This window comes from Aethina tumida, chromosome 7, assembly GCF_024364675.1.
Source record: "Aethina tumida isolate Nest 87 chromosome 7, icAetTumi1.1, whole genome shotgun sequence".
In the NCBI taxonomy this organism is placed as follows: domain Eukaryota; kingdom Metazoa; phylum Arthropoda; class Insecta; order Coleoptera; family Nitidulidae; genus Aethina; species Aethina tumida.
The window spans coordinates 15523794-15549969 of NC_065441.1; the positions used below are offsets into that span (position 1 = coordinate 15523794).

The 26176-nt window shown below is 35.4% G+C and overlaps 8 protein-coding genes and 1 long non-coding RNA gene across 12 annotated transcripts; 3 read left to right on the plus strand and 6 right to left on the minus strand.

Annotated features, from left to right (window-relative positions):
• Positions 1 to 258: 258 nt before the first annotated feature.
• LOC126266302 (uncharacterized) lies at positions 259 to 1013 on the minus strand. Its single transcript, XR_007548720.1, has 2 exons — positions 756 to 1013; positions 259 to 704 (listed from the first exon to the last, which is right to left on the minus strand). It is a non-coding gene; the product is annotated as an uncharacterized LOC126266302 (long non-coding RNA).
• A 217-nt stretch (positions 1014 to 1230) lies between these two features.
• On the minus strand, positions 1231 to 2085 carry LOC109598178 (ubiquitin-60S ribosomal protein L40). Its single transcript, XM_020014025.2, has 2 exons — positions 1949 to 2085; positions 1231 to 1749 (listed from the first exon to the last, which is right to left on the minus strand). The coding sequence occupies exon 2, from the start codon at positions 1736 to 1738 to the stop codon at positions 1352 to 1354; it is 387 nt and encodes a 128-aa protein (XP_019869584.1). The 5' UTR covers positions 1739 to 1749; positions 1949 to 2085; the 3' UTR covers positions 1231 to 1351.
• Positions 2086 to 2709: 624 nt separating this feature from the next.
• Positions 2710 to 9266, plus strand: LOC109598181 (choline/ethanolaminephosphotransferase 1). 3 transcript variants are annotated; one of them, XM_020014030.2, is made up of 8 exons: positions 2710 to 3110; positions 3833 to 4073; positions 4432 to 4590; positions 6353 to 6484; positions 7475 to 7633; positions 7686 to 7811; positions 7869 to 7995; positions 9122 to 9266. In XM_020014030.2, exons 1-8 carry the CDS (start codon positions 2899 to 2901, stop codon positions 9190 to 9192), a joined length of 1227 nt encoding a protein of 408 aa, XP_019869589.1. In that variant the 5' UTR covers positions 2710 to 2898; the 3' UTR covers positions 9193 to 9266. The 3 variants fall into 3 exon arrangements, with proteins under 3 accessions (XP_019869589.1, XP_019869588.1, XP_019869590.1); XM_020014029.2 differs by lacking the exon at positions 6353 to 6484 and adding an exon at positions 5109 to 5240 and having other exon boundaries at positions 2711 to 3110; XM_020014031.2 differs by lacking the exons at positions 6353 to 6484; positions 9122 to 9266 and adding exons at positions 5109 to 5240; positions 8393 to 8815 and having other exon boundaries at positions 2711 to 3110.
• Positions 9267 to 9581: 315 nt separating this feature from the next.
• LOC109598180 (low-density lipoprotein receptor-related protein 6) lies at positions 9582 to 16001 on the minus strand. The gene is made up of 14 exons (XM_020014028.2): positions 15644 to 16001; positions 15150 to 15385; positions 14912 to 15099; positions 14565 to 14858; positions 14236 to 14510; positions 13722 to 14122; positions 13389 to 13665; positions 13024 to 13336; positions 12684 to 12964; positions 12113 to 12625; positions 11904 to 12055; positions 11402 to 11850; positions 10501 to 11342; positions 9582 to 10434 (listed from the first exon to the last, which is right to left on the minus strand). Exons 1-14 carry the CDS (start codon positions 15705 to 15707, stop codon positions 9968 to 9970), a joined length of 4752 nt encoding a protein of 1583 aa, XP_019869587.2. The 5' UTR covers positions 15708 to 16001; the 3' UTR covers positions 9582 to 9967.
• Positions 16002 to 16200: 199 nt separating this feature from the next.
• Positions 16201 to 19329, minus strand: LOC109598152 (polyphosphoinositide phosphatase). Its single transcript, XM_020013994.2, has 8 exons — positions 19203 to 19329; positions 18344 to 19148; positions 17900 to 18292; positions 17600 to 17848; positions 17297 to 17545; positions 16800 to 17244; positions 16562 to 16744; positions 16201 to 16499 (listed from the first exon to the last, which is right to left on the minus strand). Exons 1-8 carry the CDS (start codon positions 19278 to 19280, stop codon positions 16259 to 16261), a joined length of 2643 nt encoding a protein of 880 aa, XP_019869553.2. The 5' UTR covers positions 19281 to 19329; the 3' UTR covers positions 16201 to 16258.
• Positions 19330 to 19543: 214 nt separating this feature from the next.
• Positions 19544 to 22641, plus strand: LOC109598188 (WD repeat-containing protein 48 homolog). 2 transcript variants are annotated; one of them, XM_020014039.2, is made up of 12 exons: positions 19544 to 19674; positions 19820 to 20024; positions 20077 to 20289; positions 20343 to 20589; positions 20645 to 20741; positions 20798 to 20902; positions 20962 to 21162; positions 21218 to 21325; positions 21378 to 21595; positions 21648 to 21855; positions 21905 to 22078; positions 22282 to 22641. In XM_020014039.2, exons 1-12 carry the CDS (start codon positions 19627 to 19629, stop codon positions 22378 to 22380), a joined length of 1923 nt encoding a protein of 640 aa, XP_019869598.1. In that variant the 5' UTR covers positions 19544 to 19626; the 3' UTR covers positions 22381 to 22641. The 2 variants fall into 2 exon arrangements, with proteins under 2 accessions (XP_019869598.1, XP_019869599.1); XM_020014040.2 differs by lacking the exon at positions 22282 to 22641 and adding an exon at positions 22133 to 22223.
• On the minus strand, positions 22630 to 23361 carry LOC109598189 (uncharacterized). Its single transcript, XM_020014041.2, has 3 exons — positions 23145 to 23361; positions 22857 to 23090; positions 22630 to 22774 (listed from the first exon to the last, which is right to left on the minus strand). Exons 1-3 carry the CDS (start codon positions 23295 to 23297, stop codon positions 22649 to 22651), a joined length of 513 nt encoding a protein of 170 aa, XP_019869600.1. The 5' UTR covers positions 23298 to 23361; the 3' UTR covers positions 22630 to 22648.
• Positions 23362 to 23514: 153 nt separating this feature from the next.
• Positions 23515 to 25008, plus strand: LOC109598169 (peroxisomal membrane protein PEX16). Its single transcript, XM_020014015.2, has 4 exons — positions 23515 to 23809; positions 23865 to 24105; positions 24158 to 24544; positions 24606 to 25008. The coding sequence occupies exons 1-4, from the start codon at positions 23686 to 23688 to the stop codon at positions 24865 to 24867; spliced, it is 1014 nt and encodes a 337-aa protein (XP_019869574.1). The 5' UTR covers positions 23515 to 23685; the 3' UTR covers positions 24868 to 25008.
• LOC109598154 (L-xylulose reductase) lies at positions 24999 to 26012 on the minus strand. Its single transcript, XM_020013995.2, has 4 exons — positions 25877 to 26012; positions 25455 to 25823; positions 25204 to 25402; positions 24999 to 25148 (listed from the first exon to the last, which is right to left on the minus strand). Exons 1-4 carry the CDS (start codon positions 25926 to 25928, stop codon positions 25037 to 25039), a joined length of 732 nt encoding a protein of 243 aa, XP_019869554.1. The 5' UTR covers positions 25929 to 26012; the 3' UTR covers positions 24999 to 25036.
• Positions 26013 to 26176: the final 164 nt, after the last annotated feature.

Here is a 26176-nt window from a genome sequence, read left to right on the forward strand (position 1 = left end):
CCACTACCCCAAATAGAACACTACAGCGACATCTATCGAATACTGTCTGAACTACAAATTAACAAACAAAAAATTCTATTTTAACTCTATATTTAAATTTTACATTTAATTCGAATTTTTTTATGTATGTTATTATTATTTATGAATTAATTGAAATTAACTACTTTTAAAATATTTAGTATATTTTGTCATATATGTGACATTTAGAAATACTTACCTTTCCTTTCTTTTTTAAAATATTCCAAATAATAAACTCGATATTATACTATGAATTTATTGAGGAAAAGTTCAACCAATGATAAAAAACAAATTCAGTTTACTCCATCACGATAATTTTCTTTAAATTGTAGAATTTATATATAATACCTAAACATTTGGGATCTAGCATTAAAACCATCCCCACGAAATCCTTTGTATAAAAGTGGGCTCAGGCTTTTCAAACATTAGGAGCATCAACTGAACGAAACCGCATCTAGAATGACGAAGCATTTCGTAAAATCGTTGCCCTAAGGTAAGTTTAGGCTGGGCAAAAATAAATTGAAATGGTACATATCCCATCAACTTTTCTAGCATCGTAGGTTCGGGTTGTGTCAAAAGGAAACCAACACTTGGTCCCAATTCGGTTACCAGAAATGATATGATTATTGTCAAAATAATTGCTAAAACGTTTAGGAATATTTGTCGGGGGTTTGTTCTTTGTACTTCTGTAAAAAAATTCTTGTTGATTTGTTAATTTTCACTGTTATGAATTTTACCTTGTCTGTGTGGGTTCCAAAAAGGTTCTGAGAAGGATTCCAAAAAGGAAGCCATAATATCAATAGTAAAAATGTGTATGACAAAAATGATGAAAGTACACAAAGTGACGTATTAATACATTTCGTCTTCACTTTTTATATAAATAGTTTTATTGTCAAGCAAGCTTATTTGTTTAATTTGCAAAAATCCAAGGTGATAAAAAAAAAGAAAATAAATTAATGTTGGTGGATAACACAAACCAAAAATGGGAAAATTGTTAAATATTGCGTTGCATTGAATCAAAATAATTTATTATTCACTTTCAGAGCTTATCATTAAATTATTATTAATAGTTCTAAATTTACTCATTTAATATTATCCATTTTCAGAGATTGACCACTGTATTTAGTATTATTTAATTAAAAAAGCTTACTTATTTTATTGCTTCCATTTCAAACTTTCTAAACCCACATTCAAAAGTAATAAAAAATACAATTAATCAAAGATCATGTATTTTGTCAGTTGTTTAATACATTAAAGTTGTTATAATATATAGCAGGTTTGCGTAGTTGTAAAATTCCCGCAAAAAGCAGCATGGAGCAACCATTCCAGTCATCTATTTTAGCTTCTTCTTGGGGCGGAGGTTGTTGGTGTGTCCACACTTGGTCTTCCTGCAATTGGTGGCACGTGGGTGCAATCTCGCGTAGCATTTGCGGCAGATCATCTTGTCGCAGTTGTATTTCTGGGCCAAGATTCTCAAAGATGGTTCAATGATACCACCTCTGAGACGGAGCACCAAGTGAAGGGTGGACTCCTTCTGGATGTTGTAGTCGGACAATGTACGTCCATCCTCCAACTGTTTACCGGCGAAGATCAGACGTTGCTGGTCTGGTGGAATGCCCTCCTTGTCTTGGATTTTGGCTTTGACATTCTCGATCGTGTCAGAGGGCTCGACCTCAAGAGTGATGGTCTTGCCAGTCAGCGTTTTCACGAAAATTTGCATTGTGGCGTTTTCTAAAAAACAAAAATCACCTTTCAATAACTTGACATAACCTGAATAATTTCAGAAGTCTAATAACATCATTAAAAACTTACAAAAATTACGATATTTATATACTAATCAATAATACAAATGTAGGAGAACGTTTCAGTTGAACGTTTATAATAAATTGAACCGATTTGATCAACTAAATCAACAAAAACTGTTACTTACATGTGCCAAAACGTGGTCGCCACAAACTAACTCCAATGGAAAAGACAATTGAACACTATCTTACCGACAATATGGCCGTCTTCCGTTTCAATACCGCGAAATTGATAAATTTAAATTGATAATTACATTATTCTTATTTACTGTATTTATATACATTACATAAACATTCAATAATATATTTTTTTCAATATTTAATAGATAATTTAACATTCGGTTGTTATGTTGCAATAAATATAATTCATTTAAAAATAATATTGATACACAGAAAGAAATCTATAATATAATGAAACGGTACATTTCAGATAACAGATGATACATATATTTTTGTAATTTATAATTTTAAATGAAAAGAAATTATTAAATTTAATATAATTACTGGTATTATTTATATCTAATTATTTAATAATTTTTTTATGTAAAAAATAGTGAGATTTAAATTGCAACCATATATAAGTAAAATGAAATAACAGATACTGTTATATTATGAATTTATATATTTCATAATTTATAATTTTACTTATCTATTTGCGTAAAAATTGAATATTATTAATGCTTTAGTATATATATTTAACTTTTAAATAAAATTATTTTATTTAAATATAAGTACATGTCAAACCGTTTGATCAAAGTAAAACTAAATTTATTATCGAAATAAGTATTTAAATCGTACGTAATAAGAATGGAGTGTAGTGATTAAGATTATGTTTCTTTGATCTACGATTCAAATCGAATAACATCACTGATCGGAAGTTGGCGACACACGTCATTCGCAGCGGTGTGAATCGCGCTACGTCTCATTCCCAGAACATTTTCGAAAGTCTCTCAAGCGCAGATTAATGATAATACTTCAATGATTTTAGTAACGGTCATGTAAATAGTGTTGAGGACCCGCGCATAGTGCATTTAAAATCGGTTGCGTGGAAGTGCGGTTAAGATTGGGCCCCCTCAAAATGCGCTTCTATAAGACCAGACTGCTGACCGATGGTCAGCTGCAGCGCCTTAAAGACCATAAGTACTCGTGTCAGAGCAACAGTTTTATGGACAAGTTAATGCAACCCTATTGGAACTGGCTAGTGAAGCAAGTGCCGGAAAGGCTCGCCCCTAACCTAATCACTGTCGTGGGATTGATCATAAACATTGTGACGGCTTTGATATTGGTCTGGTGAGCGGACGTTTATTTTTGTTAACAGCACGTGCAGAAGCGTTCACTCTCTTTTACTCTCTTGGGTTTTGTCCATTACATAAATAGATTTATTTATAAACTGTTTTGTTGTGCCCTTTAATACTTGAGTCTAATTGGAAGAATTGTTTATAAACATTTTATTTAGAACCTGATACTCAAATATTTATTTAAACAATCCCCTTAAAATAATATATAACAGCAAAATAAAATAGTAATCTAAAGGTTACAATAGTGTATTTAATTGACCTAAGTTCTGACATAGAGCTAATAGGTACCCAAATAAATTCAACCTTGTGAACACAGTTGACAAAGGCACAATAGTATTTTAAAATCAATTAACAATTTAAAAGGCACTGTCTTCTTAACAATCCTTTACACACTATCTATGTACTATACATTTTTGCAAAATGATGAGTCATTGTGCAGTAAACTTAATAAAAGTAATGTAATATTTTTAAGTAAAATTGATATAACACAAATCTTGGTATTTTTTTTAACAGAAATTGATTTGAAATAGTTATTAAGGTGTGTAACAAGGTTGAATTTATTTGACCTCATCAATTGCTTTACAAATAATACTAAGTCACAGGTTAATTACATAGTTTCAATCATAAAAACATTTACATTTTTATTTTGCGCAAATTACGCAATACTAAACAATTGTTGATCGTTTATAAATTATAAATTGTTGGTTGTGTTAGGTATTCACCGGATGCGAAGGAGGAAGTGCCCCGTTGGGCGTGCGCCCTCGCTGCCTTTGGCCTTTTTGCCTACCAGAGTCTGGACGCCATAGATGGTAAACAGGCGAGACGTACCGGCGCCCAAAACTCCCTCGGCGAACTGTTCGATCATGGCTGTGATTCGGTGTCGACCGTTTTCGTCGCCCTGTCCGCCTGCATCGCCGTCCAACTGGGCAATTATCCCGGATGGATGTTCTTTCAGGTAAAATAATGTTCGCTGAATCGATCTAATAATAGTTTAAGCGCAATTCGTATTGGAAATCAGGTAATTAAATGTTTATGGACGCGGAGAAATTGGCGAAATTCCTGGTACGGTGTCGTTTCCTCGATGTTTTAATTATAGTTTACGTAATATGTGGTTGAAATTTGCTCTGTTATCGTATGTTATTTATAAATTGTTTTTTTACATAAGTACAATGACAAGCGTTAATTGTTCTTAATTCATACCCAAGTAATATCTTATCTTAAAATCATTTAGTTTATTGTATATAAACAATGAGAAAACAAAGAGTGCTAATGTTGTTTTAATATATTTAAATAATTTATGGTGTTTATTTCAGTGTTTTTGCGCAATGACGCTCTTCTACTGCGCTCACTGGCAGACCTACGTGTCCGGGACGCTGCGCTTCGGCAGAGTGGACGTGACGGAGGCTCAGTTTACGATCATGTTGATCCTAATGATCTCCGCGATTTTTGGACCCTCTGTCTGGTCTACAAAGGTATGAGACGAATGGTTTCCTCGATACACATGATTAAGGCAGCGTCCACAATAAAAACTGACCTTAAAATTAGTTAAGATATTGGATTTTATCTCGTTAATTTTATGGTTTTCTGACTATTTTATTAATTTATTGTCGTCTATGTTTTTTGAAACGGAAATGAAAGTAGTTACAATTAAAGTTTTTGCGGTGGTCGCTGCGAAATAACACAAAATATCAATTATTTTCTAGTAGAAAACCTATTTTCAGGACAATACAATATAATAAAATCTAATTACACACAATTCCCAAACGTAAATAGGTATTGAAAACTGGAAAAAAGTATAAAGAATCCAATTGGAAAATGTTTTACGTTTTAAAGACAGTAAAACATTTTCGTTTTTCTTTTACGATTTGATTTGCTGGAATCAATTTTAACCTGTTCTTAATTTAAACGTTTAGCATAATTGTGGATTTGATTGATTCTTGTAAAATCGTTTCGGACCACACTACATTGTTTTAGTAACACTTGCGCTTAGTTTTTTAGCGATTCGATATACATGTGGTACTCGATACCGCTAAGCACGTTCGCAGCCGGTTTTTTCTCTCTTTATTCCTGTTTAGAGGTAATATTTACCGGAGGCGTCGGCAAAAATGGATCGACCGTCGCCGTAAGTTTTTCTTTTACCCAAAAACATAAAACAACGATCGATTGAGATTGTCTTTTAACCAAAATATGCAAAATTGGGCTATGCGAATTATTTGAGTATGAGATTTTTTGCTCGCTGTTAATCCAACAAACTAACTGATTCGTTTTAGATTATGTTGTTATTCACAAAATCCCCGTTACGTCGTAATTATCGGTGGTGGAGGACACGTTTTTCTTTTCTTCGAAATAACTGATTGATCAATATTGATTTGGTAATTTTAACGATGTTTGGAAGGAAAGAAAAATGATAATTAGTAACAGCATTTTCCGTTGCACGTTAGTCATTCTCTAATCAACGCACAGTCGATTCATTTAATTGATATTCTAAGCACGTCTCATTTAATTAAAGGTTATTAATGTGTACTCGATTAAATAATGATCATGTTGGTTGTTGTGACCGGAAAACGCAGTTAATACTTCCATCCCGTAAAATATTTAATAAATTTTTGTTGATGCGGTGGTGCATGTGGGTAAAATTTGCTATATTCGATTTACCATTATAATTTTGTATTTAATTAAATGGCGAACGATCCTACGAAAGCCATTTATTTGTTAACTACTGTTTTTAGTTTATTTTTGGGCTTTTTATTATTTTGGTATTAATATTTAAAGTGTAATTTCCACACTCGACGAACACCATCGAAAAAGAACAACCTCTCTTAATCCATTCATTGATTTATATTGTTTTTCTGAGATGTTTTGCTTAAAATTTAATTATTTGTGATTCCCCCATTGCAGTACAATTAACAAGTCATCATAATTTCAATTATAGAAAACAAATGTTAAATGATCATTTATATCTGTCAAGGTTTTCGTGTTTCCGGAAATTAATAGTTGCTAGTTACGTGCCAAATTGTGTGTTACATTGTGTATTTTTACATTTATTGTTATCCTAGTCACAATAAGTTAATATTCTAATTGAATTATACATTTCAAATTGAAACCAAACAAAAAACACGTCCATTATTTAGAAAAGTTAAACAAAAAAGCACTTGAAAATGGAGATAACTAAAATAAAATTTGAAATCGTTTTTCCCGTTCGCTTGACGTCGTCGTCGTCGATTAATCTCGAAGGTCACTGGCTGGGATGTGGAGCTGAAGCTGTTCCCGATCGTGATCGCATGCGCGGTCGCCGTCCTGTTGGCGCAGGCCAACCTCTCGGTGATATTCACGGGCGGCGTGGGCAAGAACGGATCCACCGTGGCCGTAAGATACAATACAAAAATCAAAATAAAAAAAACAACGAGTCTGTCCAAAAAACAAAACTATTTTTCGAACACTTCCTTTCCTTAGCTCCTTACCTTAATTGAATAAATCCTTCCGTTAGACAAGGCGTCACTTGTCGGGCATTCCAGATCAAATGGGACGGATTGAAAATTTTATTTTTTGTATCACTTTCTAAATAAAATTGTCTAGTAATTATTCTTTTTTCATCCTTAATTTTCATTTCTTTGCGTACTTTTCAAATGTAAATATAAATATCTATTTTTTAATAACTAAACCATTATTTAATAACAGAAATTTTATTTTAATTTTCAACCATTGTATCTTTCTAAAAAGTTTACTAATAATAGTTAAGAAAATTTTGATAAGCCGACCACAAAATATAATTTTTTAATGAAAAATTTAATTTTATTTTATGAACGGTTTCTCAAAACATCCGGAAAACTGTAGTAGTCAAGAAATTAAATTTTTAAGACTTCCACTTGACTTGGAATGTTCTTTCTGTCACTTCCTTCTACCTCTTCCTTTCGATAGTGTTGAGATGTGTGTGTAGAGGGGCACGACCTGGGATTGTTGGTTGGTCAGGGTGGCACGTTTGCGTTTGATACTTAAACTGTAACCACTCTTTATTGTCTGTTTTTCACATAGACCAATCGACTGATCTTCAGTCGCGTCTCTTCCCTTAAATTACAGTAATTTAGTTTCATTTACACTTAATTTATTGATTTTATTTGCATAATCGTGACAGTGGAGAACTGTACTGGGCTTATCCTAGTTAGGTTCCCCTGTGCTTCTGCTTGTTCTTGTTTTTCGTTGGGTGTTGCATGCCGCTTAGTAGGGGCGCTTAACGCTTGTCCGCTTGAGTATTGCATGGATGTGTGTATGGTCTGGTCGGTGCAATTTCACGCAAGTTGTAAAATTGTGCAGATCGAAGTGTTTACAGTAAATCGTTACAAATATCCATGAATTTAGGGTACGAGTGTGTTATCGCCGGTGATACCTTTCTCCTTCGTACTGCTTCCGGCGTTTATCATTTACCAGAAGTCGCCGCAGCAGGTGTACCAGCAACATCCGGCTCTATACATATTGACCTTCGGTCTGGTCGCTGCTAGAGTCACCAACAGACTTGTGGTACGTTATTATTAAACCATTTTTGTGTTTGTACAAGTTTGTTGTTGAATAGGTTGCCCACATGTCGAAAAGTGAGATGGAATACTTGGACTGGTCACTCCTAGGCCCTGCACTATTGTTCCTCAACCAGTACTTTAACAGTTTCATCCCCGAGTACTATGTACTGTGGGTCGCCATGGTAAGTATCACCGCAAACAGTTCTAATAAGATTTTTAATGAAAAAAATGTGTTGCAGATTTTGGTGACGATAGACTTGTTACGATATTGCGGTCAGATTTGTCTGGAAATCGCCGACTACTTGAGGATCGACATTTTCCGGCTGCCGAGCCCAAACAGCAACAAATACCCGACGGAGAAAAACGGTACGAATCAAAAAACTGCCAAAACCAGTAACAATAAACCACGTAGCAAAAGCAAACACTACTAGGCTAGTTAATCGTCGTCCGTCTTCATGTGTCGTCTCAACACCCTCAAATCGTGTGGACTGTGTACTATTAAATTCATTAATTAATTTATTACTTGTTTTTGATATAGTATTAGTTTTGTCAGTTATGATATTGATGCACTCTTACAAAGAGTTGAGAGTTTCCGTTTCGTACGATTTATAACAGTTTTTAACGTGAACTCGGTAATGTCGTATTAAATGTTAAGATAAAAGTGTGCCAAAGAAAAATAATTAGAACTGGTTTTTCGGCTGTTTTGTAAAAATCGTTGAAAAACTAAAAACGAATAATCTAACACTGTAATATATATTTTTAGACTAGCATTGGACGTTAAGGTTTTCTAAACTAGGCTCCTTCATCTGCATCTGCGATTTAACGGTCATAATATTTAAACAGATTAGTTGAAGTTGGCGTCGTTTTTAATCTGGGCTCAATTTAGATGTTTTCCAATCTTTACAATATTGTTTTGGTTCGTACCACTAAAATGTCGTGTCCTAATTAAAAATGGTATCAAATTTCTTTCATTAATGTAATGACCAGTAAAAGCATCCATTGTCCATTTATTGTAAAATGTGTTTTTCTCAAATATCAGTTACATACCAGTTTATCATTTGTGATTTGTATGTGTACATAATGTGCCCTGGAATTAAATGGTTTTGTTGGCATTAGTGATGTTATAAACACGCACATAAATATGTTAACACCATGTACAGTTTTGACATAAAATGTTATTATATAATTTGCTATATTATTTTTAACCCTTTCTCTTCTTGTCTTTATTTGTTGGTCTAACATTTTCCCGCTAAATATTAACAAGTGGAAAACTTAATTTTCTTACTCTATCAATAGAAACTTAAGTTTTCTGACCTAAAAGTGGCTTTTTCCTTGCACTGTAGTTGGTTGGTTAAGGTAAGTTTGTACATAAGTAGTTACTAATCACGTCCGCTTTGTTTATGATTTAACTAATTTTGTAAATAATTTAATTTGAATATACCGTGGTATAAGAAAAATGTAAATCGATTTCAAAGTAGAATTGTTTTTTTAGGTAGAGACAAGAAATATGTACATTCCGACGAGGATTCAGAGCCGTTACTCGAAAACGTTGAAGATCATTAATCAACAAAGTGCCTATATAAAATTTAATGTGATTTGTTGTTTTATGGGAATGATTAACATTTCGCTACCTCGAATTATTTTGTTTGATTTTATAATTTCTAAGTTAGGTTTACGTTTTCTAATTTATTTTTATACTCACCGTTAAATACCACATTTTTCTTATTACCTACTTTTTGAATTAGGAATAATGGTAATTTAGTAGTTAGTTGACGATTTGTTATTATTTTTAGTGTTATAAAAAAAGAGGTAATTTAATTTTGTATTTGTACTAACATGTGTTTTTTCTTTTTAACTTTTGCACAACACAATCCTCAAATATGTGATAATCCGTATTAATTAATTTAACCATGAAATAAGGTGAGTATGGTTTGTTTGAATAAAACACAACATAAAAGAATATTTTTTTATTTATTGGTATAAAGTTAACAGTCTGCGAATAGTATAAAGGTAAGTCCTAAAATATCATTATTTACAAATCTTTTGAGTTTAGGCAGGCACAAGGTGAATTTTGATGTGTATACATAAGGCCAGGTTTGATTAATGTTATGAAACAACAAACATCTAAATAAATATACATTTAAAACAATAAATAAATTGGCCACTAAATAATTTCATCTATACAACATATAAAACAATGTAATAACAGTGATAATTTACTTAAATTGCACATGTCTTGTCGAGATGAATTAATTTTCGTTTCAAAGTCACAATTCGGGTAAATAACATCCGACCTGCATGACCAAAAATGAGATCACAAATCCCCCACGTGGTTCTTTCAAGAATCGTACCCGCCTCCACTGCGTGGCGACGCAACAGGGGACGGAGGTGGTGGCAGTGGACTAAAATACGTCGACGACCTGGAACTCGGCGACGGTGGGCAACTCTCGTTGTTGCAGTGAGACCTGGGCGTCGGAGGTGGAGGGAACGGTGTCACTGCCGCCATCGGATAATTGTAGTCGCTCTCGTCGTACACGTCCGTGGACGCGGGCGTCGGCGGTGGCGGCTGGTTGATGCTGCGGTAATGCTTGTAGGGGCGGTAACGCGACGACGGACTACTGCCCCGCGTCGAGGCGGCCGTTGTCGCTGGACTGGGAGGTGGGTTCAGGGTTTCTCGAGGGTAACAAGCCACGCTGGAGCCGTTCGTGTTGGAACTGCTCGACGCCCCGGTCACGTGGCGTCTGTCGTAGGTAGACGATAGGCTGCCGTTCACCATGGACATGCGCACTACATCCGGAATTCCCCCTAAAATAAATAAATGTTATAAATCAAGGTCTTGTAAGAACATATTTTGAGACAGTTTGATTTTACCTTTTCTGAGCTTTTGCATCTTCCCTTGTGACCCCGGATGCATGGGACTCAACGAATCCTCCGATTGATCAGTTATGTCCTCGTGAGATCTGAACTTCCTACGTTGGAAGTACATAATGACAGAAATGAAAACCACAATAAATATCACCCCCATAACAACAAGAATCACAGTGTTCGTCTTAGAGGTTTTGCAATGTGCCGGCTTTTCATCCGCTCCATCTGCACAATTCTCCATACCATTACAAACCAAAGACTCCTCCAAACATACATCAGTTCCTGGACATTTGAACCCTTTACAGCAATTCCTTTCATCAGACTTGTCATCGCAATTATGATAACCGTCGCATACATGCTTGCTTTCGATGCATTGCCCGTTTTGACATCTGAACTGATTGAGTTTGCAAGGCGGACAGTCCAATTCGTCCGACCCGTCCTTGCAGTCACCCTGATTGTCGCATCGCCAGGACAACGGAATGCACTCTTTAGCATCGCCATACTGATTCGAACAAGTGAAACGATCTGATCCGCAGTTTGGCAGCACAACGCACGTGTGATTGTCGTTTTGTATCTTCTTACCGTTCGGACATGCGCATACCGGACGATTCTCATCCAAGATGCAAAAATGTGAGCATCGTAGCGAATGGGCCATAAAACAGCTGTGATTTTTGGGCGGTTGTTTTACAGATATTAAACCCGTAATGTGACCTACAGGGATGTCTAAAGGATTGGATTCTCTCGTTGTCAATTCCATACGTTGCAAATCGGTTTCGTCCACCCAATATAAGAAGCTTGAGTGAATTGTTAGTTGTTTTATCTTGAACTTTGCCTGCTTCACTTCTATTCTGTTTTGTAAACAAATAAATTAATGCTAGTAGATAATAATTTAATGGTTTTTACTTACTTGTTACCGCCTTCAATGTTGGCCATGTAGATCTTCGGTCCTTGGGCCCATACAATAATGTCGCTTTCAGAATCTACGGCAATGGCAATAATGTCCTTTGACCTCTGAATGCTTAATTTATGGGAACCATCTAGTCTGGCTCTTACTAATTGATGTGTTTCACCCTCATCAGTGTAAAACAAAAACCTCCTGGTAACATGAATGGCTATCAAACGTGGTTTCTCGCCCTCTTTAGTGTCGAGATGTCCGAAAGCGATGCTATTATCTAATCTGGTAACGTTGATTAAATTACCCACTGTGCAGGTCCAAAATAAAAGTCGTCCAATTGGATCCACAGCCAAGTCATAGGGATGAACATCTGGGTTGTTGCCATTGACGACTATCTGTATTTCGTTCGTGGGGCTCCCACTTGCTTCCAGTCTCTTTATTGAATGAGTCTTACCTTCAATCTAAAAATATTTTTAATGAGTTATAAGATAATTGGTTTTCTTAATGAAATTACCCAATAGAGATAATTATCTTTGGGGTCAAAGTCGATTGCTTTGACTCCTTTTAGCCCCTGCATTGGTAAAACAGCTTCAGGACAATCTTCTGTATCCAAAACTAATCTGACGGCCAAATTTCTTTGGCTGTAAATCATAAAGCTAATCGGCGCTAAAAATGAAATAGGTATTAAACTTTGATCTCACTTATTTAAAAGCAAAAACTTACGGACGCATTCAGTTTTGTTGACCAATTTATAGTGAGTGGGGCAAGCGCAAGTGAATGCGTTCGTCTCTCCCGGAAGGGCGAGACATAAATGTGCGCATCCTCCGTTGCTCACCGTGCATTGATTGGACTGTTTCTTCTTCGAATGGTAAACGAGTAAATCGGTTGCCCCTTCGTGTAGCTTATGAATTCTAACCTTGCCACTTCCGTCTCTCTTGTTAGCCCTCTTAATTTCACCAGTCATATTGTCGCTCCAATAAATGTAATCACGATAAACCGTTAGACTGAGCGGGGAGAAATGTTCGTTGACAATTTCCCGCTTATCATGCCCGTCCAAATCGCAGCTGACTATAGCAGGTTTGCTTATGTCCGCCCAATAGATACGTCTGCCCTCGTAGTCTAGACTTAAGCCTGTCGCTCTTCCACCGGTCACCACTAGTTGTCTTTGTCCTGTTCCATCCATACTGGCTCTCTTCAGGCAGTTCGACTGTCCCCTTTCCGACCAATACATATATCCTAAGGAAAATAATTGTCAGGATTTAAATGTAAATTGGATGGTATAAATATGTAATACCTGCTAAAGGATCCAGAACGATGCTGTGCGGTTCAAAAACCCTCCACAATAAAGTTCTGCGACTAGAACCCATCAGTCTGGAAACCTCAATACGATTATTCACTGGATCCGTCCAATAGATGTTGAGTCCGAGCCAATCTACTGCGATTCCATCCGGCGACGCCAGACCTTGTTCTATAACACGTTGCGGCTCTGAACCGTTTATGTACGCCCTCATTATCGTCTTCAGCTTGCTGTCACTCCAATAAATGCGCATTGTGTTTATGTCGAAGTCTATGGCACTGTTGAACAAAAAGAAATAAAGTGTTCTATTATGTGAGTGGTTAAAGCTTTAATGTACCTTGCTTGTTTGATGCCGGGTATCGGTATTTGCACATCGTTTCCTTCATTTTCAATCCCTATTCTGCCGATAGCATCTTTTTTTGCGTACAACAAAAACGAGTCGGGTTTTACGCAGGTACGTTTGTCGGCAGCCAATTCATGATCGATTTGGCAGGCGCAGACCAACGTGCCATTATTTCTGTAAAGGCACAACTGCGAACAATTGCCGTTGTTATATTTACAAGCATTAGTGCCGTTCACGGCTCCTAGTCTGAATGCTTTCAAACCCATCACGTTTTCGGTCTGTTCCAGGATAATTTCACGGTCGGTTGCTGAAAAGTATGGAATATAAAAACTTGTAAAACTAAGTAATTAATAAATTACCGCTTTCCTTGTGAGCTCTCTCGATGGATCGTCGTTGCCAATCAGTCCAATAGATGTAATCGCCCAAAAGGCTGAAGCCAAACACGTGAGGAACGTTGTCATTAATTAAAACCTTTCGATCTGTTCCGTTCATGTTGGCATACTCAATCCTGTCGAGTTTTGCGTCGCACCAATAAATCTTAAATTTTTCTGGATCCAGTGTTAAACCGTTCGGCCATCCTAAATCGTTTGATACGATGGTCCGTCTTTCTGAACCATCCAAATTGGCACGTTCCACCTAGCAAAAGAACAACGTTAACTTAATTATTTAGGGAAAACCTATGGTCAATTAACCTTGGGTTCTTTCTCGTTCCAATCCGACCAGAAAAGCCAACCTAATTCGGGCGCAACCGCAATTCCTCTAGGATCGACGAGTCCGTCAACAATGATAACTCTTCGATATCCGTAATTCAAGCGCACCACTTCTATTCTATCGGTTCCAGCGTCCGTCCAGTATAAATTCCTGCCGACGTAATCTATGGCGATGCCGTCCGGATGCGTGATCTCGGTCGTAACGACCTCTTGTTCGTCACTGCCATTCAAACGTGCACGTTGTATTTTCTTCACATCGTCGTCTGACCAATACAAATAATTATCGACCGGGTCGTAATCAACGGCTATTGAATAAGTAACGTTAGTCAACGGCAGGATTTTTGGGGTGTAATCTGGGGAGTCCAAGTGGACCAAATAAATATCTGAAACAACAATATAAAAACGATAAGTTTATAACAAGAAAGTCAAAGGACATAAATTAAATAATCATTATGTTATAAACATACAATTAAAAATTATTCTTTTAATATCTTACATTGACGTCTTGCCAAAAGAAGTAACTCTTGAGGAGCATCTGCACAAGTGGTGCTGTTAATGAGCTTGATGCCAATCCCACAACTGCAGCTGAAGCCAGGCTCTTTAGGAGACAACAAACATAGATGTGAGCAATTTCCATTGTTTATGGCACACGGATTTTTCGTGTCTTTAGGTTGACGACGTTCATCCCAAACGTGCACGTCCATTAAGTTGTTGTTTTCTTCAAAGAGTATGGTCAATTTTTGTGTGTTGTTGTCGTAGAAATGGATCGCTCTGAAAACGTACAAATTTTGTAATTTGAACACACAGTTAATTCCAACTTTTTACCTTGTTTTCCAATCGGTCCAATAAAACTTACTGCCAATGTGAGTAATTGCAAAAGGATATTTAATTTTATCGCCCGATAAAATTGTTGATAAAAGTTTACCGTTGAAATCGATTTGCTTGATGAACAGCAACTTCGCGTCGACCCAGTAAATCAACTCGTTTCTGTAGTCAATTGTGAGACCATTTGGCCAAAAAATATTTTCAGTTACTATCGCCTTTCTGGTTTTAGGATCGCCGTTCATTCCAGCCTTTTCGATTTTCGGAGCCTCACCCCAATCAGTCCAGAATATAAGTCTGAAATGTTAAATTAATAGAGATTTTCAACAAAAATGTTTGTTTTCATTTACCCCTTCATTGGGGCCAAAGCTATGGCACGAGGTTGATCTAAATCAGTCCAAAATAAGACCCTTCTGTCCTTCCCATCCATTGTTGCAACTTCTATCCTGTTATAATAACTGTCTGTCCAGTATAACTTATTTGTGTACCAATCACATGCCAAACCATCTGGAGAAACCACATCATTTATGACTTCAACCTGAAATTTTACATTTAGTGCAATATTCACATTTAACTCAATATATTTACCTTATTTTCTGCTTCCACTCCATTGTAAGTAATACACTGTATGTTGGCAGGTCCATGATCAGCCCAACATATTTTTTTCTTTTCATAATGAAAATCTATGGCACTTATATACGAGGAATTTTGATTCTTGACAATAATTGTACTTTTGATCTTGCCATTATTTGTTCTTGTGGTGTTTGCTATTATTATTTCAGTTTGTGTCGAGTATAACAATGATGGATTATTTTGAACATGTCCTAAAATATTAAGTTTGCATAGATTAATTAATTGCATTTATAACTATAAGATAAGGAATTGGAATTAAATAGCAGTCCATTTAGTTGAGACAATTTCTTGGAAACTTTTGCACTGTGCAACCAAATATAAACATTGCTATGATCAAAGAGATGTCTGATTAAATCTATTTCTGCAAGCCATTTAACATAATAACAATGATCTTTGATCTTATTTTAATTTAACACTTCATTCTACTAAAAATTGTTGATTTTAATTACCTTGATATGTAAACTTTTGTAAACAAGCGATTAAAAATAGGATGCATATCCAGGAATTCGTCATTTGAAAAAAAAAGAGCCGCTCCACCAAAAGTCACAGTCACATATTTACTGAAATTCTCACGTTTCTTTCATTCCACCCTTATTTCACGCACAAAAACTAACGAAAACATTCACCATCGCCGGACAAACAAGTACAAACACGATCTATTCCGCTCCCAATTAATTTTCACGGCCCGCTTTCATGTACGCATCCGTGTCTAAAGTAAACAAACAATTCTTGTTCAACGTAAATATTGTGAAAAACCGAGTACGACTTAAAAAACTACATATCAAAACTACTTGGAAGCGAAGATAAAATCTCATGCTTCTCATTGGTCCGCCATTGGATGCTTTTGGAGATCTAACCGCGCGAAATTTAAATCGGACAGATGTTTCACATACTGGTATTTTTTTTGACATCGTCTTTAGTTTTTGTGTGAGGAAAATTGCTGTGAAATTATTAAAAATTAAAATAAATGTGTATTAAAATAGGTTATTATATAAGAAACAATATTTAATATATAAACATAATTTATTTAAATATATATCACAGTTAACAAAAAGTATAAACATCTAACTGAAACTAGCGTATTTTTTATATATCTCCATGTCGCTTTTCGAAGGTGGGAAGCCCCCAGTCTTTCCTAATGTTATATATTTATTATAAACTTCAATAGCATTTTCCGATACAGTCACAGGTTTAACTTCGAAGCTAGTATCTTGTTTAAAATCGCTGCTGGTTTTCAAAACTATCGAAATTGGTGTGAAGCTATTAGTAGCGGTACCATTCGCCTTTTTTCCGATTAAAACGAACCTGAAACAATAATAAATAACAATTAAAAACCAATTATATACAAAACTGATAAATTAACTAACTTTTTGTACATCAAAACATCAGATTGTTTAGGATCCTTCAATTCAGTTCCATACACAACCTTCATAGTTGGAAACAAAGTTGTGAAGGTAACAGGTTCAGGCGTGCATTCCTTCGAAGTCAACTGCGACTGACTTGTGTATAAACTTTCGTCATCGCACGAGTCTTCATCATCAGAACTATTGCTGAAACATCATATATACGACGGTGTTCTAATATGGTACTTTCCAAAAATCTCACCTTGTACTAGATGCCGCAGAACTGGTGGAACTCTGGCCAGTAACTGAAGGATTCTTCATGGCGTTTTTGTTTGAAGTGTCTTCTCGCCTACGAACCGGTCTGATTCTCAACGAGAATGGACTATAATTCGTGGTAAAACTCGGCATGAAATCTCTGATTGAATTACTAACTGTTGTCGCATAAACGTCGCTAAGAAGGCAAAGTTCGTACGGCCTATAATAATCAAAGTACGAGTCTATCATTTCCAAATCTTGGGAATGTAGTTGAATGATTTCGGAGCAGGCTTTAGTTAAATCATTGTAAGCGTAGGGAAGACATTTTAATACTCCCGAATCCCACCATTGAGTTAGAGATTTTTCTGAGTACATATTTGGTGTGTGGTGGAAGTAGTAGTCGTTTGTATATTCCCATATTTGCGGCTTGTGTTCCTCAGGTTTAAACAGACCTAATACAAAAATGGTTAATGAAACTAATATATTTAATAATTTTAATCATACCAAGGAACAAATTGATGGTATTCTGCTTCTCAGCATCAGAAAACGTGTTGCTGTAATACCTGCTCAAAGTTTGCATTATATCGTTTCCCTGTGAGGTCCAAGGAGCAGTTTTACGGTAAGTTTTAATACGATGAACTAGTTGGGAACCACCATATTGTAGTGCCAAAGTATCACCGTGATCCTCGTACAAACTCTCCAACATTCTGACACAGTCTGTGTCGAATTCCAAATTCGGAGTGTCCAGAATACCTGATAAAATTAATTGTTAATATTTCTATTGGTTTAACAACTAAAACTAAATACCTAAGGCACAAAGTTGGAAGCCCAGAACGCACTTTCCGATGGCAAATTGCGCCGTATTCGTTCTATCAAGGCAATCTACGCAGTTCGTTCTGATTATTCCAGTTTGGTAGCTGCCAAAGTCGTTTTTGTATTGACCAACAATGGTATTGGGCTTCTGACTGTAATATCGTGGTTGGTTGTGGAAAATGCCGATTTTCATCACCGCGTTTCTTGCTATGTCCGCCAATTGTCCCATGACATTCGCCGTACCTGATCAAATATACGATAAAAATATAAAATAACATTAAATAAAAATGAAACCTTTATTTTTTCTGGCCATATCAAAGGGCTTGTAAATAATCTGATGCTCTACAGGCAGAAACTGGTTCAAATACTTAATAGCTGTGCTCAATTCATCAGACAACAATCCTTCCTGTTTCTTCCTCTCCCTTTGTTTCACCAGGTTGAGAATAATTATTGGAGCTCCATATCTTTTGAGAAGTTCGTTGAAGTGGGCGCCCGCAGTTTCGGCGAAAGGGTCGTAAAAGTCGATAGTTATGGCTGGTTTGGCGACCATTTTACCCATTTCTTGTTTCCAATGTCCTGGAATTGAGCCTCTCATTTGTACAAATGAGGTAAAGTGGCTTTTCGTGAAGGAGGAAACGCCCGAATCGTGCACCATTTGTTCCGTTTCTACTTCATTAGCAACATCACCTAACAGAAATGTATTATTTATATGCAATTTGATCACATTTGCCTTATTACCTTGCAAATTTGCACCTCTCTTCAGAAATCTTGTTCCAGCATATTTACTGGACCTTCTGGCTATCAAAGTAACATACAGTGATCTTCCAAAAACACTTATGTTGGACTGTCCAATGAATCCATGAGTTATGTATAAAATCCAATCTGGATGCAATTCGGCATTGATTGCTTCTTGCAACAGGTGTTTGTTCCAAACAAATTTATTGTGTGGGTGACTTCTTATACCATAATTATTTTCTGATTCATCATTTGACACAATGGAAGTGGTCAGAAGATCCACATTGTCAGGTAAAACATACTCAGAAGTCTGCTGCGTGTTTGGTAGAAACTGTCTTGGATGAGATAAATTATATTGTAAAGTATGAGTGATATCATAACTGTATGAGAAGTAAAAATTACTTGCAAGATCGATATTTTGAAACATTTTAACATATCTTGGCTCATCGGGATGTATATTTCTAATAGATTCATGAGGAATGTAAATCATGTGTGTGTCTTGAATTTTATATATTGTGTGGTGTCCGATGGCGGCAACTTTCCGTCGTTTTGTTATTAAAATTATATAATAACCCTCCAGAAATCTAATGAAACCCACAATGCCAAAAGCTGATATAACTTTGGAACAACCACTGTTTATTGATCTGCCCCTGTTTCCTGAATCGATCATGTTGACTAAATCTTTAATTTCTTCTGTTGTGTACTCTACTTTGTCGTCGTAGATTATCAGGTCTCTGGGTTCCATTCGGTCTATTTTTATAACTCTGAATCTGGTTTGTGTGTTGTTTGAACCCACTAAATAAAATTTCTAAAAAATATATATTTGATTGAAGTGAATTGTACATATGTATTTGATGGTTACAGATTTTGTTTCATATAATGCCATTTTTTGAATGGAACTGATAATTGGATGGAAAATAGCCCCATTTTTCTTGTCCATTGTTGTAAATACTCAATTCTTGTGGTTTGTTTGATCAGCTGACTTTGACATGAACCGTCAGTGAACCGTTGTTTCTTACTTATATTTCATGAATTATTTTACATATTTATTAAAAAACAAACAAACGTTTCTATTCAAAAATTAATATTAAAATTCATTTTATATGTAAAAAAATACATATTTCAAAAGGAAATTAAGAACATGAAATACAGTTTCCATTAATATTTGTTGTCTATTGGATATAACCTGAAATAAAAAGTGTCAACAAAAGTATTAAAGTAGTTTTGTAAAATTTTGGAAATTTCAATCATACTAAATTAACGGGATGTGAATTAACATAAATACCATGGCTAATCTGAAATCTGGCAGCCAAAATACCCGGAAAAAAGTGCAGGTACGTTTCAACATTTTAAAAACATGTTCGCGTCCAATTTAGTTTTTTAAAACAACATAACACAAATTTTACTCCGTTATACCTTTACAAAATTTGATGAATTTACCAAGAAGAGAGAATTAATGTAACCAATTACAAAATTTAGGTGTCTATGGTAATATGTGAGGCAGAGGAGAAACGGCACCGTTCCGGTGTGAACGCTTTACAGTTGGATCCGGCATTGGACCGTCTGTATTCCGCAGGACGAGACTCCATAATCCGTGTGTACGAACATGAGCGCTATTTCCATGGCATGGAACATCACACTGATTGGGTTAACGATATTGTACTGTGTTGTGGTGGAAGGCACTGTAAGATATGTACTTTTATGCTTGAATAGTTTATAACTTGTGTGTTTTTCAGTAATTTCCGCGAGTTCTGACACAACTGTTAAAGTATGGAATGCCCATAAAGGATTTTGTATGTCCACTTTGAGGACGCACAAAGATTATGTGAAGGCATTGGCTTATGCAAAGGACAGAGAACAAGTTGCCTCAGCAGGCTTGGACAAGTCAATTTATTTGTGGGATATTAACACCTTGACTGCTTTAACTGCTAGCAACAACACAGTGACAAGTATATATATTGATATATTTAAATACGTATAATATATTTACAAACTTTTTCAGCATCCAGTTTAATGGGGAGCAAGGAATCTATTTACAGTCTTGCGATGAATCCACCTGGTAGCATAATCGTTAGCGGTTCGACTGAAAAGGCTTTAAGACTGTGGGATCCGAGAAATTGTGCCAAATTGTTTAAATTGAAGGGACACGCAGACAATGTAAAAGCTCTCGTCGTTTCTCGGGACGGAACTCATTGCATATCGGGCAGTAGTGACGGTTCAATTAAAGTTTGGAATCTTGGACTTCAACGGTAGAATTTTTTTTAGAGTATTTTTTGATTGTAAATTAATTTTGTAAATTTATAGTTGTATACAAACTATAAGAGTTCATTCGGATTCTGTTTGGGCTCTGCTTGCGAACGAGAATTTTACACACGTAATTTCAGGAGGCAGGGATAAGAAAGTATGATTACAAGATGTTTTTTAAATAACTGTTGTAAAATTATATAATTATTTAAGGTGATAATGACTGACTTGAAAAATCTTCCCAACCATGTAGTGGTTTGTGTTGAAGAAGCCCCGATATTAAAGATGTGCTTTACCGCCGATCAGCAAGCCGTTTGGGTACCATTTACCTTTTCTATATCTAAATTATTAATGATTTCTTAATGAATTTTCTTCAGGTTTCGACGGAGAATTCCTCCATTCGGTGTTGGAAACTACCAACAGACAAACACTTTAAAGAGGAAGCAAAAATGCCCCAGACTCCAATGTCAGTGATTGCTGGGGGTGCAGCGATTAGGCAGGCTGTGGTTCTTAATGATAAACGACACATTTTAACCAAGGACGCAAACGAAAACGTTGCTGTTTATGATGTTTTAAGAGTTAATTTTCTTCTTGTATGTATAAATTAAATAAATTAAACGTTTTGTTTTCTAGGCAAGAAAAGTAGAAGATTTGGGAAAGGTAAATTTTCAAGACGAAGTGAGGAACCGACACAAAGTGGTGTACGTGCCAAACTGGTTCAATGTCGACTTGAAAACGGGCGTAAGTTTAAAATGTGTGTATTGAAACTTGGTTTTGGACTGGACATTTTCAGATGTTGACTGTGCATTTGGGTCAGGATGAGGTGGATTGCTTCTCGGCGTGGGTCTCGGCAAGGGACGCCGGAATTAGGGACGCCCCCGAACCTGAGCAGAAGGTGAACTATGGGAAACTGCTGCTGCAGGCGCTGTTCGAACATTGGCGAGGGGTCGAGAGCAACCCTGAGAACCGTGTGTACTTCAGCGTGCCCAAACATATACCCCTTATACTAAGGTTTATTTATCCACTATTTGTTATTTGTTGTCTTACATTTGTTTGGTTGCAGTGAAGTGGGCGGTAGAACATTGTACAGAGTTTTGGTGGGTGATACAAGCGGTGATACGGAGAACGCGTTGTTAAATGAGACGGTGCCCAATTGGGTGATTTCCAACATTGAGGAGAACTGCATGAATAAGTTTATAAAAGTGCAATTTTATCTGCAGCCCCATTCTAGCGTTCCATCGCATCTGCTCAAACAAGACCGAATGAAAAAGGTAGTTTAAAATGCGTTTTTTAATATTTAATCATTAATTTGTGTTTCAGCCCGATCGTTTGGTAGCTAATGACTTTATCCAATGTAAGAAAGTAGCAGAACATGTGATGGAAAAATTGTTAGGTGATGGAAGTGCAAGTACTCCTGGTGGCGGCGATGCGGACAGCAGCCCTACTAATAATGGCTATAATGTGGACCAAATCGAGTTGACTTGCAATGATCAGGTACGTTTTCAACAAACTTTCTTGTTTACCTAATAATTTTAATTACTTTTATAGATCATGTTACAGTAAAATGTTCTGTAGATGTTTTACTTTTGTTGAATTTTGTTCATTAAATGTGTTGTATATAATAAAATGTGTTGTGACATCTGCATGTTTTATTGAGAATTAAATTTTAAAAAAGTATTTTGTGAAACATTTTTTAGGTTTTGGACCCTTCAATGGATTTGAGAACAGTGAAACATTTCATCTGGAAACTAACTTCAGATTTGACTTTGTATTACAAAATTATTAATACAAAGTGAAAGATATGTTTTTGTTGAATCTTCTCATTGTTTTCATAAATGATATTGTACAATCTCCTTTTATTAGTTTTATATTCTCATTAGGGAATATTTTATGATTTATTCCATGACTTAATATTTTCTTTAAGTGATTAGCCACATTTTAGTTTATTCTAAGTCATGTAAAATTTGGAATATTCAATTTTATTGTAAAGTAGGAAATCATTCCATATAAACATTTAATTATAAATGATCATAAATATACAAAAGTTGTATAATCAATTTTGTTTTATTTAGCTAACATATCAGTATAAGCTCCAGATAAAAGATCTTCCTTTTCCACACCAAGTTTTTCCCTTAAATCGTTGGCGATTTTTTCACCTTCTTCAACAGATTGTCCCGGATTTAGCATAACCTAAAAACATTCAAAACTGACTAATTTGAAGGGTAGGCGTAAAATATCTCCGTCTTTTTTGTATACGTCATTTGACATTTACCTCAAGTTCCATGAAGTCGCCAAGATTTTCAACTGAATCAATGTGAACTCTAGTTTGGCCCACCATGAAAAGTAGCCGGGTTTTCTTGACGACTCCTTTGGAACCCAGAGCGCTGTCCAAGACTAAATGAAGAGACTCTGTTGTACTGGCTGGAATGTCGGATTTGTCATAGCAAGAAAGTTTGGGACCCTCCGAATCTGGACGATCGTAAAAAATTAACTCCCCTTCACCAGACTAGAAAAATAAATAAATTTATGTAGGAAAATCCAGTTGCAGTTTTTTATTTACTTCAAATTTTCTTAGTTTTAGTCTGCCATGATTACAGTTGTAAAATGTATCATGTTGTTTTATTATTTGTTCTTGTTTGCCACTTAGGGTTCTGGCTATATTTATTATTTTTGAAATATTCTTTACTCTAGCTTTAATTTCGACGTTACGCATTTTTGCACCGTTAACCTACAATAACTCTAGTATATAACAACAAAACCTATAACAATAAACAGAAAAAACATTAAATTTCAAAGGATGGCTCTTGAACGTATGAAAGATAGATAACTTAATTCATCAAAGTTGTAGGACTGGGTCTTCTGTAGGTCTACATTTGAAACGTTTGTAGTTATACCAACTTCATTATTTATAATAAAATTTTTGTTTCTAACCTAGTTGTTGATTTCGTTCTGTTTATCTAAAGTTTATCTGTACGAGTTCGGTTAAAAATAAACAATCAAGTTCAGTAAGTCCACGTATTCGCTGTATTACTTCACGTTAAAAAGTATTGAAAATCATCAAACATCCTGTATGTTAATTATTCATTTAATTAACCATTTAAATGCCTTCTATATTACTTTCCTTGCCGGAAATATTCAATGCCTACAAAAGGTGGGTTATAAAAAATCCAAACAGTTTAAGTGACTATGAACTGACAGCTAAATGGATTAGTTACTTTATTGCAGGTAAAAGTTCTTATATTAAATGTCCAACTCAATTTGTAGTTGCTGTAATTTGTAGGACGAATAAACAGTTCCCATGTTGTCTCTGAACTGGTGTATTGTCTGTCTAACTTGTTGGTATTCTTCAATGACAGAATCTTAAACCAAACCAAACACATCCATCTTCCCACTTCTGGAGACACGATAAAAATATGGCTAACTGTTATCGAATACTCTGAAGTTTTTCTTGAACTGTCTGCTAAAAAAATTTGGGGTAGCACTGGAAAATGGTTGATTGTTGTTGCTATTCAAGTATTCAGGTCAGTGTTTTCAATTTCCAACTAATTTATATCCAACTCTGTAATATTGTAGATGTATTTCGCGACTGATATTAGTGTACATCCACAAAGAGAAATTAGTGCAATCGCCCCCAATACCGACACTCGATCGCAAAAACCTGGATAAACCAATTGCAAACGAAGTTCAACAATTCGAACGCACCACATTCACCCTGAAACGTAGCGGCAGAGTAATGAGGAAGGTGGAAACTGCACCACCAATCACGCACCGAGACTGGAAGCCGCTTCAAAATTACATTGTTGATGAAAGTGTCTCGATTGACGACGCCTTAGACAAAAGGAAATTATTTGCTGAAACTATTTACATTGCCAAACCATTGATACATTTAGCTTCTATGGCTTATTTTGGTACCAAGACCTGGAAACCATACATGTTGTCTTTGGCCATGGATATCATTAGGTAAAACTGATGATCATTAATAGTTTCCTATTTTAACAAGATATATTGTTTTTTGTTACAGTTTGGAATTATATAGATCTTGTGGTAAAGCAAAACTCAACAGTTTATCCAAAGAACAGAGACTGCAGATATCACGGAGGACAGTAGCTCTTGTACTGTATCTGATTAGGTCCCCAGTTTATGAGAAATATAGCAAAGTCAAGATAGATAGATTTTTAATGGCAATGGGCCAAAATTTGCCTTTGGTTGGTATGATTTGTACCCCATTGGCTCACTATTTGCCTTTCTGGCAGTCTTGTTATTTTTACATGTGGTCATCATAATTAGTTACTTATTCATAAGAATGGTCTAAGAGGTTTTTATTGTTATAAGTTTCTTATAATTTTTTATAAGGTGGGGAAGGAGGTGTTTTGTATTTATTGTGATGAAAGGAACAACATTTTAAATAAACTACTTATACTTTTTGTTCCATTTTTATTTAAATTGCTTTAATTAATTAATAGAGTATCCTCCGTCAATCGTCAAACAAGTACCAGTGATCAGACTGGCCATGTCACTTAACAGGAACAGAACTGGATAAGTTACTTCTTCTGGTTTCCCCAGTCTAAAACCAAAAGGAATTAATTACCTAAAATGTATAATGGTTAAACAATTATTACCTTTTTATTGGAGTTTTTTCAATCATCGCTTTAAATTTTTCATTATCCTTACAAAAATCTTGCCCCATAGAAGATAAAATAACTGTGGGATTAACACTGTTGATTCTTATATTGTACTTTCCATACTCCATAGCTACAGCTCGAGTAAAGGCATCCATAGCACCTTTTGAAGCACAATAAACTGAATGATCCATTTGACCTATAATTATTAACAATTATATGTGTATAAACTTCAAAATTAAATGTCCCACCAACTAAACCACAAAGTGACGATACGTTTACTATAGATCCTGGTTTCCCGGATTCCACCATTTTTCTGACAAATATTTGGGTCAGGTTCATGCAAGCTTTAAAGTTTATATCCAAAATGCGGTTTAAATCTTCGTAAGAGGTGTTAAGTAAAGATTTCCTTAAGGTTTGTCCTGCGTTGTTAATTAAAAAATCGACGTTATCGATGTCTTTCACTGCTTCTCTAGTTTTCTTCCAATCCGATAAATCCAACTGTATTATCTTGCAATTTGTTTTTTCCTTTAGCGAATCTAAATCATTAAGTGATCTTCCTATTGCAATTACGTTAACCCCACATTGTGATAATTTTATAGCAATATCTCTTCCAATACCTTTTTTTAAAAACATATTAAAATGATGAAGAAATAGAAAAATGTGTATTTACCATTTGAAGCTCCAGTAACCAAAGCGGTTTTGCCCTTAAAATCGAATTCCATTTTGACTTTAACGAATCACAATTACAACTGGTTTATTCCCTAACTTTTACTCATTTATATATGTCTACCATGTTAAAGAAAGTATTGTGTAAAGTATATAAATAACTATCCATTTGTGTAAAAACTTCATGAATGTGAAATATTTTTAATAGGATAGTTCAATGTAATAATGATATCATTGATCAAATTGGAAAAAATATGCTCTAGAATTCAAAGAAATTATACATTTAATTCATGTTTGTGTTATA